The 19201-nt window shown below is 38.8% G+C and overlaps 1 protein-coding gene and 1 long non-coding RNA gene across 25 annotated transcripts in view; one reads left to right on the top strand and one right to left on the bottom strand.

Annotated features, from left to right (window-relative positions):
* IQSEC1 (IQ motif and Sec7 domain ArfGEF 1) overlaps nucleotides 1-19201 on the top strand; it is a 311515-nt gene that overhangs the window by 272818 nt on the left and 19496 nt on the right. For all 24 annotated transcript variants that reach the window (XM_083602924.1, XM_083602923.1, XM_083602919.1 and 21 more), the window contains 5 exons: nucleotides 11700-11861; nucleotides 14582-14704; nucleotides 16076-16242; nucleotides 17816-17955; nucleotides 18732-18761. In XM_083602924.1, the coding sequence (XP_083459050.1) occupies nucleotides 11700-11861; nucleotides 14582-14704; nucleotides 16076-16242; nucleotides 17816-17955; nucleotides 18732-18761 (622 nt within the window). The remainder of the gene's footprint in view (nucleotides 1-11699; nucleotides 11862-14581; nucleotides 14705-16075; nucleotides 16243-17815; nucleotides 17956-18731; nucleotides 18762-19201) is intronic.
* LOC310757682 overlaps nucleotides 4067-19201 on the bottom strand; it is a 28686-nt gene continuing 13551 nt past the window's right edge. Inside the window, exons 2-3 of the long non-coding RNA XR_014545404.1 lie at nucleotides 8634-8731; nucleotides 4067-4339 (exon numbers count right to left, since the gene is read on the bottom strand). This is a non-coding gene — a long non-coding RNA (uncharacterized lncRNA). The remainder of the gene's footprint in view (nucleotides 4340-8633; nucleotides 8732-19201) is intronic.

Consider the following 19201-nt stretch of genomic DNA (forward strand, 5'->3'; position numbering starts at 1 on the left):
TTACTGTTCTAATCCAGTGCCATCAGAAAACAGTCATGTTGGGGTGAGTAGACCCACTGAAATCAAGGCAATAGGTCTACTCTTATGGCTTAGTTGGATATGACCCATTTTTTTATAAATAATTAACAATTAACAAAGCTATTTGCTCTGGCCAGAGTGTGCAATAGGGTTAGAAATTATTTGTTTTTCCAAAGGGCTTCCTTACTTCCCTTAAGCATATATGCTTTTTGACGTAACTGGCAGTGCTTTCCTTCTTGATTTCTTCATATCTAAATATTATAAAACAGGCTGTCTACATATTATTGTAATAGATTTAATACTGAGCATGGAGTTTAATTTATTCAGTGCCATATGGGTTAAGTTAGTATTGCCGATAGTGTAGTGGCTGATTGTCAAAATATTTTTTCACACACTACATATACTTCATTTTCCATGTAATACAATGTATAAAAATTGCATATTTTAAATTTATAATTTCTTTTCTTGAGACAGCATGGAACTAATACAGATGGCAGAAGGTAATAAATAGTGATTTTAAAAAATCAATGTATTGTTAGCCTTACAGTAGCCTAGTGGAAGAGTTAGATCTAATTAAATTAGTGTAATCTGATTATTCTATTCATTGGCATAGTCCTGCTTACCTTTGATTGCTCCCAATATGTTACATAAAGGCCTTTGTACACTGTTGGGGCTAAAGAAAGGTATAATCTACCATTCTGCTGTTCCATGCACAACTGGAGGGGTGTACACTGACGGCTCAGAGCCTCAACAAATATGGGTACACAGGGGTAGGAGATTTTATTGACCCAGCAGGCATGCAATAATTCATGTTGTTGTGATTGCCAGGCACATTGACAGCAGCTCCTCCTCTGAAGCACAAGCTGTGTCGCCCTGTTACTTGGCAAGGAGCTGTTGCAGCTGCTTATGCAGTCACAATTATTGTTGCACAGCTGGAGATAGGACAGAGGTTTACTGGAGCCATACTGCCTGTACAGGTGGAAGAAAGAATCAGCGCAGCTGCTGTGGCTCAAGCTGCAAACGTTTAGGATAATACTGTAGTAAATTTTGCCATCATTAAAGGGGCATATTTATAGCACTAAGGAAGTTTGTGTGAAATACATACACAACTGGCTTGTGTTGAACACCATGGCTTGGCATTGGATGTGTGAGCTTTGGGGTCATTTGCCTCCTCCTCCCTGTTGTAGGAATGCCAAGGTCTGGTGTGCCATTTGAATTGGCAAGCTACTGTAGGTTTTTGCCTTCCAAACCAGAACTGGAAAAATGTCCTTTACATTGGTTTTTTTCTTCCGGTTTGGAGGGCAGTTTGGAGTTAACTTGTTTGGTTGTAATGGCAAATTATGGTTTGCTTGAAACCAGAAGTCAGAGAGAGAATTGAAGCATTCGTAGAAAGGCTGGCATGTATGAGCTGAGGCTTGCTTGTGCAATGCAAAAATATGAGAAGCAGCTCAATACTTTTTTAAGGAGGACAATTTGTTATATCCTACCTAGATATTACATAGTTTGTTGCGCATGGTTTAAACAAAACCTTGAAAGAATCATTATTTTTACCTAGGTGCACTGTCAATTTTATTTAGGAAGTAACCCAGCTGTGACATTTTAAATATTTAAAATCTTTAATAACTTCACTCTTATTTATCTTTCTTAATATATTTATATTCCACCTTAACTCCAAGGAATTCGAGATGGTATATATTGTTTTCCTCTTCCCATTTCATCCAGTCAACAACCGTCTAAGGTAAATAAGGTTGAGGAGAATGGTTGGGAGGAGAATGGTTGGCTGAATTCCTAGTCTGAACTCTCTAAGCACTTTACTCCACTGGCTCTTCCCATTAAAGAGATGAACAAAAGAGCCACATCATATAAGTACTGTGCCTTTAAAGTGCACGGTTTTCCTCAAAGAATCCTGGATCCTGTGGTTCGTTAAGGGTGAAACTACAGTTCCAAGGTTATTTAGGCAGCCTTGTGATTTAAATGTGTATTTAATCTGCTCCCTGTCTTTAACAGTAAAGAAATAATGTTTTGTTGTTGTTTAGTCGTGTCCGACTCTTCATGAACCCATGGACCAGATCACACCAGGCACTCCTGCCTTCCACTGCCTCCAGCAGTTTGGTTAAACTCATGTTAGTAGCTTCGAGAACACTGTCCTCTGTCGTCCCCTTCTCCTTGTGCCCTCAATCTTTCCCAACATCAGGGTTTCTTCCAGGGAGTCTTCTCTTCTCATGAGGTGGCCAAAGTATTGGAGTCTCAGCTTCAGGATCTGTCCTTCCAGTGAGCACTCAGGGCTGATTTCCTTAAGAATGGATAGGTTTGATCTTCTTGCAGTCTACGGGATTCTGCGCAGCATAGCTCATAGCTTCTCTGAGTTATTCAAGCCCCTTTGCCATGGCAAGGCAGTGATCCATGAAGGAGAAATAATGTTTTAATTAAGGCCCAAAAGAAAATGTGGTTTGGAAACATTTTTTTAAAGTTTTAATGCTTTTAAACCATTCAGTTTGGTTTTAACTTTGAAATACGATGATGCTCGTTTGGACAAACCTGATACCAAGAATTCCTCTCTCTCCCCTTCAGTTAGCTTATTGATCTGTGTTGTTGTTAGCTGCTGGTGCATCTTGCTTTGAGGTCTCACAAGAACTGTGAGGATTATTGCTCCATGGAATTATCAGGTGCCTCCTGTCATTTTTGTCTTTTCAAAGTACTCTGAGGCTGTTACTGAAAAACTAATCCCAATACAATATTCAATGTGGGAGAGACCATTAGATATTTTAAATGGTTTCGCTATACTGATTGGTGTCAGTGCAGAATAAATGCCTGCTTTTTCTTGATGGTGTGGTAGATTTCAAAAAGCCAGACTAGGAGTGCTACACAGACTAGAAACATTACACAATAATCTTATTTTGGCTTGCTGTATGAGTTTTGTTAGTTCGCTTTTTCCAGTTCAGCTTTCTTCGTCTAGTTGGTTTCCTCCTTCTTCAGACACATGTTGAATCATCCATATTCCAGGAATAAAGGACTTTATGAGTTACGTACATGTAGTTTGCTTAGTGTTGTGAATCACATCAGACAGCTTGAGCATTGCACCGTTCCTACTTCTGTTACTGTGGAGTATTTTTAAGAAGGAACACTGAGAAAGCATAGCCATGTGCAGGTCCTCTTATTCCCAGTCATGTGAACATGCAGTGAACCATTAAATTAGGTAATGTGTGATGTAAGGTTTTGCAACGGATGAGGGGTATAAAATAATTTTTTGTTGCATTGGCCTGTTAGTCATTTGACATAATTAGAAGATCAAATAGTTTTTGGCTAAAGGCCAAATGCAATTTCCCCATTGCCTGCTGTGTTTGTTTGTTTGTTTGTTTGAAGATGACAGTCAAAGCGTTGCTGAGCACTAACTAGATTGCAAGCCCCCTTCCACCTCTGACCTCATAGGTTCCGTACCTGGTGCCTTTTGGTATACAGATAGGTTCCCCCCCCCAAGTTTACATGCATTCAGTATGTGTGTGACTGTGTATATGCGCATCGCGTTGAACCCAGGAGTGACCTGGAAACATAAAGATTTAACTGAAACATCACTAAAAGGGCAGGACTGAACAGGGTGTTTGCGGTCTTTTTCAGTGGGTTTCAAATATACATGATTTCACTGACTAGGAACGTAAGCCCCACGTTTAAATGGGGGATTGCCCGTATTATTTGGGCAGCTGCAGGTTTAACTGTTTTCTGTCACTTGCTTACTTTTTATATTGTTTTACTGTTTATTGTAAGTTGCTCTGGTTTCATTAGAGCAGAAGGCTGGAGTGTGAATAATTTCAAATAAATAAAAGTTATCTTTAAAAAAAAACCTGGGTTACTAATACAGGCAGATACAGGGAGAGAGTTCACAGGGTGTCCCTCAACTTGTGGGTTAGTTTCTTTATTTACTTACTTACTTACTTACTTACTTACTTACTTACTTATTTAAGAAAGGACACTTCAATAACATACAAGAATAAATAAATAAACTGAAAAATGAAACGTACAGACAAAATGAACTTGTGGATTTAATGGTAGCTCTTGTCTTTTCCCATTTGTGACATGAACTGGCTGCCTTCTAAATATTTATTTGTTAAAAGTAGCAGACGAATGCTGACGAATTTATTTGTTTATTCATTCCCTATTCATTTATTTGAATGAAACACTATTTTAAAGAGCAAATCTGCTCCAGGAAGCAGTTTCTTGTTTGTAGGAGGTTTCTTGATGACATGGGCAGAGTGACATTCCGGCATCGTGCACAGCCAACTTTTGCATCACATTTGCAGAAATTTCTTCTTCTTCCAAAAATCAGCTGTGAAGAGAACCATAGTGAGGACTCAGCCAAAAAACACAATAATCGCATGCACCTTATATGCAAGTAGGATTGCTTCCAAAGAAAGATGCACCTTTAACATACAGGTGTATTTTAACAAGCTTTGCAAACTCTTGGTGTAAAGTTGCATCTAAGCAGGCTATAGCCCATTTTGCTTCCAACCTTTTTACAAGTTAGCTCATAGTGCTACTGCAGTACAACTGCTATCACATTTGCAAAGTTAAGCAAATGTTTCAAATTGGACAAAGGACTCAGGGGCTTGGACTAGATGACCCTCGGGGTACCTTCTCGTTCTACAATCCTATGATTCTATTAAATATGAAAAATGTCTGTTAAAGGTCTTCATGAAAGTGAATGTCAGCCTATTGGGAGTTTAGTATAAAAGAGTGTCTTTACAACACCTGGAGTGTAGATTACTCCGTAATAGCAACAGAAAGACTTCTTATGACTTTTCTCTTTTAAATAAATACTCAGTAATATGCATAGAGAGGAAAAGGCTCATAGCATGAATCAGTTCAGGCTGGCTGCGTTCAAAAATGTAGGGCGGGGATCCTTTATAGTCATTTACAGAGAATATATAAACCTTCCCTAATATTGAAAATCCAGCCTTCAAAAGGCTATGGAGTCCATTATTAGCAGCTTGGAATAGCCTCGCAAACTGGAATGGAGTCATTACATCACTCCCATCCAATCAGGTCCATCTAGTATTAAACATTCCAAGCACACAATTTGCTATAACAGAGCTCCATGCTAGGATTAAGCAAAATTCTCTTGCCACAATACCTAGAGAGCTGATGGGGATATAATTTTGTTGTGAAGTGCCCACTATAAAAAGGGAAGGCCAAGCATATGTCTGATTGTAATTATGGAGGTCAGAATTTGCCAGTTCATTTACTGTTCCCTGGAATTCAGGCTGGTTAGATTATCCAAGTGAAAAGCAGAGGCAGCTGCCTTTTCAGCTATTTAGAGAATGAAAATTTATTAGTAGTGAATGCATTGCAAGAGGGAAGAGAGGGACTGCAGCATGTGAGGATTTGGGACAATATAGCTAAAGAACGGAAGCATCAGAAATGGGGAGAGGGGAAACAAGCAACAATATATTTAAAAATGGTATTTGGGTAAGCAGTTGATTTCCACAAGTAGTTCTCCATCATGCATCAAATTACTGTAGCCTCCCTAGTTTCTGGCAGTCAGTCCTAATGTAAGGTTACCAGACGTCCCTGTTTCGACAAAATCCATTGAAGTTGAAAAGTGTCCCTGGATTCATTGGAAAAAATATGGTAACCTTATCCTAAGGCCTGTTTAAAGAATTGGAGTGGGGCTGTCCTTATTGTTTCTTTGTCCCAGGGTTTCTCTGCAAAACTGGAAATAGTTATTCACCTAGCAGCACGTGCCAACACACCTTCTGTACTCCATTTTAAGACTATTACAAACCAAAGGCTTTGGGGCTTTTCTTATCTCCTTCCTCCCTGCTGTTTTGTTTAATTTCCAGCTTGTAGAAGAGTTCTGGAGAATTCAAAAACTTGCTTGCTACTTGTGACATTTTAAACAGTCCTCATAAAGACCTTCTGTGTGTCTTTGATAATCACCTAATGGACAACGAAGTCTGTACCTTGTAGACAGGTCTGGTGCCAGGATCTGGCCCACCCAGACAGCTGCTGGAGTCGCATTGCCAGGCAGCTGGGTCTGGGGAGCTTACATTAACAATGTCACACAAGTAGCACTGGCTTAGTGTGAACATAAGAGCTCATGCAGGCTCCTGGCGAAGTGATTGTGGCTGCTTTGCTTTCTCGCTGGTAATTTAGCTTGCAGTGAGCATGAGGCATAGTTTGGCTTGGTTGCCATCTGAACCCAGCCATAGTGTCTGGGACATTGTTGGAAATTGAGAATGGCTGCTTCCCAACCAGCCACAACTATTGCCATGTAACAAGTGCAGGGGTGTGACGGAAAGCTCAACAAGACCAGAGTTTGGTGATGCAGTGCTTTGGAATTCTACCAGAGTGCTGAGCTGTAGGTTCACCTGATTGGCTGTAGATACAGCAAGCACTTTGGGAGGGGGAAAAGAAAAGGAGATTGAGAGTTGGGAGTTGGGTGTTCTTGGTGTTCAGCTGGGTAGAAGTATAGCTCCTGAGCTGTGTGTGAGAGATCCACTCTGAGGAAAATATCTGCAGCCAGAGAAGGAAGTCTCTGAGCTTAGTTTGAAATACAGCAATTAGTGTCCTTTTTCAGGAGTATACAGACAAGAGAAAAACTGGGAAGCTGAATTGGGAACAGGAGAAGTAGAGTTATTAGTGAATACTCTACTTGGGTCTCCATTCAGTAAGAAAGGGGTAGAACGTCTTGAGAAAGAGAAGAATCCCAAACCAATTAGGAGGCGTTTGGTGATCCCCTGGGTCTGTTATACTGCTAGAGGAGCCTCAGGGGTGTGACTAATAAAAGGTTAGGAAACTGACAGAAAGTACCACCTTGTTTTAGAACCCAAGTATTAAGAACTAAGCTATACAATTAACCTTAAGAAACTGAAGTGGGGAAAACTGAAAAGAAGTTTTAAATCTGAACAAAGAGGTTTACATGCTTTTCTGCTCTTGAATTATTTGATCGTGTAGTGTAGTGTTCCCTTCACTTCTACCAAAGAATGGAGTGGCCAAGTAAATATAAACTGCCCTTAATTCAAGTAGTAACTAGCTACAGTGTGCATGGAACCACTACTTTAGCTAGTCTTCTATATTTTCCTGCCATGTGATTTCTCTGCTTTCCTAGATATTGGCTCAGATACATACTGTAAGTGGCTCTTGTTACTCATCTGCAACACAATATGGGTTAGTGTTTCACCAAGTGGCTCTCTGCATATATTAGCAGACTATCAATCAATAAATGGTTGTCCGTATTTACCCCCTCTGTCCATAGAAAAACTAGCACCTTTAGAATAACACTGGAATCAGAGCTGGCACCCAGTGAAAAAGGCATGCAGGAACAGCATAGAATTTTGAAACCTCTCACATACTACTTTAAAGTGTGTGATCCTGTGCAGAAGACACTCACTTTAAAAATGTACCAACCCTTTTGCCTTCGTTATTTTTATTTTATTTTATTATTACTTTTCTATTGCTCCTTTTCTCCAAGGAGCTCAAGGCAGCACACATACTTCTCCCTTTCCCCATTTTATCCTTACAAAATCAGTGAGTGGCAATTTGAACCCTGGCCAGCACTCTTAACCACTTTTCTACATTGACTCACAAGGCTGCAGTCCTACCCTCAGTTACATGAGCAAATACATTACTGGCCAGGTCAACAATCCAGGTTATGGTGTGTGTTTTCTGTAGCATTTTCCACATGGAAATAATTCTACAGCATAACATATTCTCCATTCCTTTGCATTACTGTAATGATATTCTGCAAAAACACATTTTTATATGTTCATTAAGCCCAGTCATCTTTGAACGACTAAAAATAACACAAATAAAAATCCTCGTTTCTAATTTGATATTTGCCTTTTGCCTTCTTTCCATTTGACCATCTATTTCTTTCCCGAAAGTCCAGCTTTAAAACAGCCTTCTTCAGAACCGTTAACCTTTCTTTCTAGAAAATAATTAAAATATAGTACTTCAGAACATGAATGGTATTGGTAAAGCATGGTCTTACATATTTTTGACTAGTACGTTCAGTTGCCTCAAAACCTGAAAGAATATTATGGTGTGTTCCCAAAAGAAAAGATTGAGATGTACTGTACAAGCAGGTTGTACAACTTTATTCAGCCAAAGGAACAAAGCTTGTTGTATTGTATAGATCTCACCTTGTTCCACTTTGTACAGAACCAATGAGTTCAGATGGAGAAAAGAATTCTGATTCAGAATCCTAAGCATGTTTACTTGAAGTGAATCCCACTGACCTCAATGTAGCTTACTCAATAGTATGTGTGTTTAGGATTGTAGCTTTAGTTTCTTCTGTTTGCTCAGAGGAAAAAAATATTTTGAATAAAGGAAATATTATCTTAGCTTGCCCTTGTGGGAATAACAGCACATATTCTTTTTGTTTCAAATGTAAACTTTCAGGCAGGCAGATTTTAAGACATGATGATGAGGCAGTTTCTCTATGGTACTCAGCTATGAGGGTAAAAGTTTGATTGTTTCTTTTACTTACCAGATACCAAATTTTTACTAGTAAAGTCCAGCAGAGTAAGCATGTTAGGAGATTTGGTAATGTTATTGACAATAACCTACATGAGGAAAGATGTGGTTACATGACCATCTTGGTTTAAAAATAGCAGGGTCACCTTGTTCTTGGAAATTGATTTCACATGTCTGAGCAGAAAGCTGCATCCTCCGTCTGCAAAGTTGGAAATCCATTTGCATTTTCAGATATTTGTAATACCTTAGAAAACGGAGAACACAATGAAAATATTGAATTGTGGTTGGTCACTGTTGCAGTACACAAACCTTTTGATGTCTACATAGCAGCAGATAAATGCATAATCTCTGTCTGCCTTGACTACTTCAGTCTCAATCTTGCATTTAGCATTCAGTGCATTCAGATACCATATTGCTTGTTCAAAGCATGGTTTGGAGGATTGGGGGAAAGCTCTTTATGTACATTCTCCTTCTCTCTACTTTTCAATCCTTGCCTCACACTCCTGGCTTAATAAAATACCAACTTGTTTCAGAAACCTCAGTTTGCTGTGATGTCAGAACTTGCACACTATGGTTTGAGTGATTAGCCCAAATCAAGATTGCAAACCACTGGTTTTTATTTCTTTTTCAATGCTGATTTGGAGGGATGTATCGAACTACAGCTTTCTGGTTGGATAGCGTAGCAAACTGTGGTTTAACAATTAGGAAGTATTATATTAAACTGAAGTGGAGGAACATGAGCACATGACCAATCCCCAACCCCATAAACCATGGGTAAGCAAACTAAGGCCCGGGGGCTGGATCCGGCCCAATCGCTTTCTAAATCCAGCCCATGGATTTACATTTCCTACAAAAAAGACACAAAACCCTTTTGTGCAATTTCTGTTTTTATCTTGTGTTTTTATGTTGTGAACCACCCTGAGATCTACAAATTTGATAAACCACAACAGAGCAGGCAACAGTGCTTTTGTAGCACATCAGATGCTGAAATAATCCTTGTTGTTTCAAGTGAAATTATATACAGTGGTACCTCAGGTTACATACGCTTCAGGTTACAGACTCCACTAACCCAGAAACAGTGCTTCAGGTTAAGAACTTTGCTTCAGGATGAGAACAGAAATTGTGCTCCGGCGGCATGGTGGCAGCGGGAGGCCCCATTAGCTAAAGTAGTGTTTCAGGTTAAGAACAGTTTCAGGTTAAGTACGGACCTCCGGAACGAATTAAGTACATAACCAGAGGTACCACTGTATATATATAGTGGTACCTCTACTTACGTGACCCCTACATGCGTATCCTTCAGAAGTATTTTTCCGGGTTTCGCTGTGCGCGCATGCACAGAAGCACTTTTACACACCATGCACGTGCACAGAAACGGCACCTCCGGTTGCGGAAACCTCGGGATCTGACCGGCTCTGTGTGTGTGTGTGTATGTGTTGACACATCTCTCTCTCTCTCTCTCTCTCTCTCTCACACACACACACACACACACACACACACACGTATGTATATGCATTTAAATCCTTGCTCTCAGAGGCTCAATTAAACCCATTCAGTTCCTTTCAGAACAAAACCCCATTGACCTTGAAGTATGATCATCCTCTTAATATGGAAGTAGTAATGTAACTAAGCTTCAACTAAGAGCATTTTCTAAAATGTGTATTCGAATCCTACATCATCTGTAAGTCAGGTAAAAGGACCACTTGGACCAGAACATGTGTTTGATTTCTGTCCCCCACTATCTAATCACATAGACGACCTCCAAAATTAACACACTAGTATAGGCCAGTATATTGTAATTCCCAATTATGACTCCCACCCCTGACTGTTTACTTGCCACAGGGTGACTTTAAAGTACTTCTTTTGTAGCTCAGGGCCAAATTAGGCCCTATCCAAATTAGGGACTAATGTGATAGGGAGTAAAGTGGCAGGAGTGCTATAAGGAGGAGCTGGATCCTGCCCCGTCCCCAGATTGTCTCCCTCTTCCCCACCCCATGATGCTCCCTTGTAAACAAAAGCAAACAATTGAGCTACTGAATTCAGTACTATAAGGAGCGGTGATGACTATTGAAAAGGATTAGAAAAAAATCATGGGTGATGTATCAAGCAATAGCTGTTCAACACATGGAAGAACAGTACCCATAGTTTAAAGCAGTCTGGCATGCATTAAGTGCGATTTTTAATTTCCCCCTCCCCCCCTTTCCTATAAATTCTAATTGTTATTGTTACAAAATACATTTTATTTATGGTCACCAATCAGAGCAATACACATTACTATACATCATTTCATTTCTGTAATAATCATAATAATTTTGGTATATACACTTTGACACAACTTTGTTGATATATGTAGAAACGTTTATTTGAGTGTTCATTGTTTTTTGTTTTTATTTTATTTTTATTTGTTTTTGTTGTTTTTGTTGTTTATTTGTTTTTATTTTATTTTATTGTTTTTATTTTTTGTTTTTATTTTATGCAATTGCTGCATGGCATGTGCTCCATTGTAAACAAAGATATATCTTGATGCAACCATGTTAAACAGTTTAAATATGAAAATAAATTTTTAAAAAACCAATGTTATATTTAAAAAAGCTGTCCACTACAGTAGCTAACTTGGATCTTAAAATTTAAAGGCTATATCCGCTCCAGATGCTGGGAAAAACAAGGAAGGGCTACTGACTCCATGCCACAGCCTGTCTGCTTTCCAGGAGTATCTCTTTAATACTGTTTCAAACAGCATACTGTTTGTGGTAGAAGCAGGACCAGAGGGTTACTTGGTATTGTTCATCAGTGCTTCTCACATGGGGTGGGATGCTCCTGCAGCCAGTCGGAAGCCACAGAAGCTGTGTCGGACGTTTGGGTTCCAAAGAACGTTCGCAAACCGGAACACTCACTTCCGGGTTTGCGGCATTCGGGAGCCAAAAGGTTCAACTCGCAAGGTGTTTGACTTCCGAAGTACGACTGTATACCTCTGCCTTAGAAATTAAAAGATACTTGAGTTGATTGTGGAAGAGCCCTAAGACAACCCCAATCTTTATTTTATTTATTTTAAATTTATTTATGAAAATATTTATCTAGCACAATTTCCTTAAAGAAATCTAAGTGGTATACAGCAACAAATATACACGCACACACACAATAAAAATACATATGCCCCTGATTATGTTGTGGTGAAAACGGCTAATGGGAGATTTGGGATTTTTTTCTTCTTGTAGAAAACCTGAAAAAGGAATCCAGTACCTAATTGAGAGAGGCTTTGTGCCAGATACGCCTGTTGGAGTTGCTCATTTCCTTCTGCAGAGAAAAGGACTCAGCAGACAGATGATTGGAGAATTCCTCGGAAATCGACAAAAGCAGTTTAACCGGGATGTGTTGGAGTAAGTAGCAGATATGAAGCATCTGTTGCATATTTAAGTGTACACTATGTGGATTTTAAAGAAAGGGATGTTCACCAATTGTTTTGTGCATATGCTAAGTGCAGTTTCAGAGAAAAAGAAAAACCAGGAAAAAATTATTTCCCCATATACATTTACAGCTATACCCGCAACTCAGAAAGACTGTTCCAGAAGGAGGTTTTAGCTATTTATCTGCTGTACTATATTATTATTTTAATTGCCTAGGATATGCTCATCCAGAAGGAAAGTGTCTATTGATTATAAGTCCTTTATTATTCCTTGAAGTATTACTCAGTTTATTGTCTAAAATAAAATGACATGACAAAATGTGGAAGACTACTACCATCCAGAAAGCAAGTGCCACAATATTTTCAGGTTTGATGTGCTGTACTGTGTACTGCATGCCAGCTCATGACATATTGGCCCAAATTTATAGAATTATGTATACATTACTTTGATGAAGAATTGCTGTTGAATGCTAAGGTTCCTGTTGATTAGTGGTACACCTTAATCGGCAGAATGCACTCATATAAATATGCTTTAATGAAGTATTCTACACTTGGCAAGTGAGTTGTCTTATTCCTGGACCCACTTGTTCTATATATTTCCGTACTACAAAGGAACAGTGAAGCAGGGCCTTCTTCTAGGGGTCGGAAATCTGTCAGCTCATGGGTCTTCCTTGAAAAATCGACACAGATTTTAAATTCCAAAGTGATGTTTTCTAAAAACAGTCCTGTAGATGAGAAAGTTATGTTGGCATCTTGCCTAACTCTATTAAAGAGAGAGGCTTTTGTCCTGGGAGTTGCACCACGTGAAAATGTTATTGATGCCTATTTGACACAATGCCAAAACATATGATCTACAAATAGGCTAGGAAATTTAACCCTGATGACCTCCTCTTCATATTTGCTTCATTGACTAAAATCTTATAAATTAAACATTGGAGCTTTTTTGTTTACCTGTTATTATGTTTTAAAGGCCATTCAATGAGGTTCTGAGTGCACTTAACTGAGCACTGGAATGCAGCCAAAGGAATTAAATATGCAATTGCAATGTTCAGTTAAAACAAGCAACCTTAGGAGTGCAGAAGATTCCCGTGTTAGCTTGTGTCAGGTACCAAGATGGCATTTATTTCTGTGTTGTATCGGGTTATGAAATATGTCAAGTTTTCCTGCATTATACAGCTAACCAAGGTACTAAAAAGACCTGGCTTTCTTTGTTGACTGTTTGCTGTTTTATGGATATGTGACATAGCTAATTAGATTACAGTATGAGGAAAATTTCATTGTCGATCTCAGGATCACCCTGGGTGTTTTGGTCAGGAGGATGATACTATATGCTCAGTAGTAAGCTACTCTTGGGGACCTGGTACTGCCATCCACAGTAATTTTGTGGAAGACTCTGCCCTTTTGAGATTTCTAGCTTTGGGGACTGTATGCCTCTTTGATGTACAGCGTGATGCCACCTCCAACACACCCTTCCCTGTTCTTTCTGTAGAGTTCGTATCCAGAAATAACCAATGCCCACTGGTTCTCTCCATCCCAGCAGGTTTCCATTATGCTCTTTGTATCTATGCTATCATTTAAAACAAAGTACAACAGCTCACACAACTTGAATCAGTGGCTTCCAGTATTAGCTTTTAAACTCCTGTGCATGGTGTGTCTTTTCGAATGTCTCTGGCACATATGTCTTATCCAAAGTATCCTCTTTGAATTGATACCTGTCCCTCTGCATTTTAATTGCCTGGTTCTGCCCCTCTCTCATTTGAACAATCATAAACATTTTTACCCTGATGCCATATGGCAATGCATTTTAATAAAAAGCCTTTTAGCATGGATCATACGTTCTTACCGTGGCACCTGCATTAGTCTATTGTACTTTGCAGAGATTGATCTTTCATTGTGTATAACCTCAAAAGTCTAATAAAAAGGGAAGAAACCTCCAGATTCTATTTTATTTTATTGGCAAGTAGACCTCACAGGCAGCAGAAAAGGCAATTAGATCATGGTTTCACAAATCATGGTTTTGCATCAGCCTTTTAAATCAGCCCTGTCCACCTGAGTGCCTTTTCTCCCTCTCTGCTCTCCCCTCTCCACTGTCTGCTACACAATTCCTCTCTCTTTCCCCTTCCAGTTATTGAAAAGAGTACTGGGGTGTTATTATGCACAACACTTTAAGGGGGGAAATGGTGTGTGGTAACTGGTACCCCTTCTGTCAGAGAAGGAAAAGTATATTGCTTTCCCTTTTGCCATCCACTCAAAGGCATGCAGGAAGGAAAGTAAAATACCACAGGGTCTTCTTGCTGCCACCCTCCCTTCCAACGTTCATAGGATAGGCAAGGAGGGGACTGGCGTCTGTTGCTCCGTGCCCTACTGCTCAGTAAAGTAGTAAATTAAAGTAATGTTTGGTTGTTTTCTAATGGAGCTACTGACTGGGGGAAATTGCTTTTTGAAGAACATAAAAGTGATTATTATTTCTGCCAGAGAGATGTCTTTGAAAAATCATGACCCGCTTACATAAGCTTCTTTAATTGATATATAGTGCTCATAATTCTCTCTTTGCCCTTTAATCATTGCATGCTTCATCTGACTGAATACTATACTAAGTACAGCAGTTGGTATTTTATTGAAGGCAGGGTGGATTGCGGGAGGGGGTATGCTGGAGGGTGGCAAAATCAAAACTCTTCTTCTTCTTTGTCCTAGCTGTGTTGTGGATGAAATGGACTTCTCAGCTATGGAACTAGATGAAGCACTCAGGAAATTCCAAGCTCATATCCGTGTTCAAGGGGAAGCTCAAAAAGTAGAACGACTCATTGAAGCTTTTAGGTATGGACGTAAACAGATAGCTATCACAAGGTTTAGTCACATACGTAGTAGGTTTGAGTGTACTCAGGCTGAAGTAGTTAAATATTATCTTGATCTAAAATTCTGTTCTCACGATATTATATATTGTAGACCAGCCTTCTGGAGTTGATGAGAGATGTACTTAAAAACCTCCAGAGGCCACTAGGTTGGGAAAAAGCGGCTATAGATTCTGGCAGCCCTGTTTGTTGTATCTTATGTTATCAAGTCTAAATGCAAACAAAGAAATGTTTACTGTCGGTTTAAACATTTTAAAGGAATTTAAGGTCACATTCCTATACCCACTTACCCCGGTGTAAGGGCTATTGAACGCAGTGGGACTTACTTCTGAGTAGGCATGTAACGGATTGTGCTGTAAATATTCTATGTTCTCATCTTGTTGAAATGGAAGCATTTATCCTTTATAACATTTTGCAATGTACTCTGCTGACCTTTTAATTAAGCAGTTTAGCTTAGCTGAGCAAAGAGCATTAACTTATTAAAGCCTAGACAAATGTTCTTTATCCATGGTGGGGACGTGGGGAGAAATGTGAAGAATCTTCCAATATGCTAAAAATAAAGAGGCCTATCCTCAGAGGGTGCCACAGATCTGTTGAAGCCATTGGTCAGACTCATTAGGCATGAAATGTGTACAAATGGCATATTAGCATAGATATAAATTATGGATCAAGGTTGCATCAGATATTGTTGCATAGTTTGATTTTGTGCTGGCATATTTCGGCTATATCTACGTGGTTAGAAGGAGGAAATGGTTACCTGAGTCAGTAGTGCACTTCATTTGGACTGTGATGTTCAACCCAATAAAATTTGGCCTTTCCATTGCGTATTTTGCCCTACAAATATAAGCTGTTTTACACTTGCGGTAGTCTTATATTACCTAAAGAATATATAATTGTCACCACTAACCTATTTCTGATGAATTGTGCAAATCTGGGTAATTTTTATCCTCTTTGATCCACTAGGTATGGTTTGCAGTCTGCAGTGATAAATATGTATATGTATATTTTATGTATATTCCTATACAACAAGTGAATATTGCAGGAAACTGAGGGCACTTACTGTAATGGAGTTAGACTAGCCTTAACCACCGGAATATCTAGATCAGCAAATAGTAATTTGGTTACTAAGAGTGGGTATAATAATACATCATCTGCATTAAAGATGCTATTATTAGCTGAGATAATGTGATGGAATGGTAATTAATAGTCAACCATTAAATGTGTATGTCAGGAGTATAATTCCAGTATCCTCAATGAAACAGTTTATTGGTTTGTTCTAAAAGGCTTATCGACTCATCCTTGAATCTGACCACTCTTATTTCGGTGTCTTTTGTAGCCAGAGATACTGCATCTGCAATCCAGGTGTTGTGAGACAGTTTAGAAATCCTGATACCATCTTCATCCTAGCTTTTGCAATCATATTATTAAACACAGATATGTATAGTCCAAATGTGAAACCAGAACGCAAAATGAAGCTTGAAGATTTTGTCAAGAATCTAAGAGGTATGCATAATTCAAAAATTTGCCAGGGTCTAAAGGCTGGATTTGTTTCATTTCCTCCAGTCTTGAACAGAAAATGTCAAAAGCCGCGTTTTTCTTTATTAAAAAAAAAGCATCCAAGAGGCTAGTCTGCCATTTGTACTATGATTTGTTACCAGGCCAGGAGAAGATTGGAAAGGGTTTTTGGAAAAGGACAGCAGTCTGATTACTAACAATGCGGCAGCACCCGTTTCTAAATAGATCGTTTCTTAAATACTAAAGAGGTAGAAAAGTCTGCCACATGGCTTTGGAAGCACATTGTTGTAAAAACTGCAGCAATAAGTTGCAATTCTATGCACACTTACATGAAAGTAAATCATTGAACATAGTAAGACTTACTTATGAGTAAACATGCATAGACATTTGCCATTATGGTCTACACCACAAAAACCGTAAAAGAATACAGTAATTAGATTCTGTTCCATATTACGTGTTTGTGTGACTATACCCTACAAAAGTGTTTTAGGAGGAGGCTGAGGAAACCGAGATTCAAGTTCTGGAGAGAAAGGAAATGTTTTATAGCTGAAAGACCAATGTGGGGGTGCTTGTAATTTTGATTGCCTCTTGTATTTCTGCACTGCAAACCATCCCTCTCCAGGTCTATGGGCCAACTTCATTCACTAAGCATATCACAGCAGAAAGTCTTTATTAATGTTTTTAAAGCAACTAGGTTGAGAATGTGCTTTATCTTCCACGAATGGTGCTTCAAGACTGCAATATTTTTAACTAACACTGAGGTTTATTATTGCTCGGACATTTAACATTGAGAGAGAGAGAGAGAGAGAGAGAGAGAGAGAGAGAGAGAGAGAGAGAGAGAGAGAGAGTTAACAAACTGCTATCTGTTACCTAATTGTATTGATACTCCACAGTACTCTTGGTTACTGTTGTATTAATAACTAAAAATAGGGCAAATGTGTATTTTGCAGATAGGGATAGAAATCTTTTAAGTAAATAAATATCATACTGATTTTAAAAGAGCATAACTGGAGACCAATTCAGTGTAAATGGCTTGGAACCCAAATACTCAAAAGAGTGCCTCTTCCCATATTAACCTACTTGTCTTCTGCCGAGGCCCCTCTTCAAATGCCATTATCAGAGATATAATACATGAGAGCAAAGTGTTTATAGAAAGCTCTCCCTATGCAGGTTCTTCTGGCACCAGTTGCAATCTTTTCTGCACCAGAACACCTTTTTCGTCATCTGGGCATTTTAATCTTATGTATATTTTAAATACTGTTTTCTTCGTTCTTCTGGTGTTTTATGATTACTCTTATTGATTGTATACTGCCCTGGAATTCTACACAAGAATGAGGGGCGATATTTATATATCCAAATGTCATTGATTGAAATTCACTTCTTTAATTGTTAAATGGCAGGTTCTTCGGAGATACTGATCATGACATGCAGAGATTTAGTACCAGTGATGTTAGTGTAACAACCAGTAGCTAGATCACGTTCTTTACAAGGCAGATGTGTCATCAAGTTGTAGAGGTATTGCAGTTTTTGAGCTGGTAACAATGATGTTTGGGTTCTGCAGGTGTAGATGATGGTGAAGATATTCCACGGGAGATGCTTATTGGGATCTATGAAAGAATCCGAAAGCGGGAGCTCAAGACAAACGAGGATCATGTGTCACAGGTCCAAAAGGTTGAAAAACTCATAGTAGGGAAAAAACCAGTAAGTTATATTTTGCATTTGCGAGTTACACGTGCAAAAGTATATGCTCTATTCACTGAATCATTTCTTACTGAGCCATATCCAGCTTTTGGGGCATAAATGACTGCTCAGAAAGTGTCTCTCCTGAGTTACTAGATCTATTTTATATAGTTTCTTTAGTTTTCTAAGTATTTATATCCCACCCACTCTAAAGCATAGAGGTTTTTATTCCTCTATATTAAACATGAAAATATTCCAACATCTTTTTATCCCTTCGTGCCAGCTTAATGCAAACAACCCAAAGTCAGCTCCAGTAAAGAAATCATATTGCACCTTAGGAATATGGCAAGAGTCCAAAGAAACAGAATTCCAAAGTTGTGGGGCAGCTGTTGTGTGTATATGGGAAGGTGGGCACACTCATTGCATCTTTGTATGCTTACAGATAATGGCTTTTCCAAAATGAAGAGGCAGAGTTATACTACTTTCATTGCCTTATAGACTGGAAAGTGGAATTTTGAAAGCTGCAGAACTACACTGTAGAATTTAAGCTTTGTGAGAAAGCAATTCAAATGATTAAATAAAGTCATTAGGATTAAATTAGCGTTCCTTGTGCTCATTCCTGCTTAGTGACAGCGTAACTGTGCAAAAGGGGGTTTGAAAGTAAATGCCCATCATTATTTATAGGCATGTTTGCTTTTATAGGAGTTTAGTGATAGTAAGACCATGAAGTATTTGCTTGATATGATATGTATTTCTCTGAAATTTAATGAACTTGTATGTGTCTTTTTCTGCTGTAGATTGGATCTCTACACCATGGACTTGGTTGTGTAGGTATTTCCTTTAATACTCATTTCTGTTCTGTAAGCAAAGCTCATCAGAAGAGCCCTAATATGTTTAAATCCTTTGTTGTTACTCAGATTTTGGCAGTTCATTGCTTTTTCATCCTAAATATTTAAAAGTGTCAATTGTTGACCTAATGAAACATTTCCATTTTGTAAAGGAGCCAGATTGTGCTTTTTCTGTGGGGTTCAGTATCACACAGATAGAGCTTGGTACAACAATGAAATATAAAAGTGAATTACGGTAATTAGCAAGCATAAGTGAAACTGGGGGCAGCTTTGTTTATATACCTGGCTGAGGTCAGTTGTGGTGAGCTGCCCTTAGATATATTTCCTAACAATTTTAAGATTAAAAACTATTTGCCTCTCTCCTCAATGGTGTGCATGGCCTCTGATCTGCAGATATTTAAACGTACATCTCTCTCTTT

Source organism: Podarcis filfolensis (genome assembly GCF_964270895.1).
Source record: "Podarcis filfolensis genome assembly, chromosome: 2".
In the NCBI taxonomy this organism is placed as follows: domain Eukaryota; kingdom Metazoa; phylum Chordata; class Lepidosauria; order Squamata; family Lacertidae; genus Podarcis; species Podarcis filfolensis.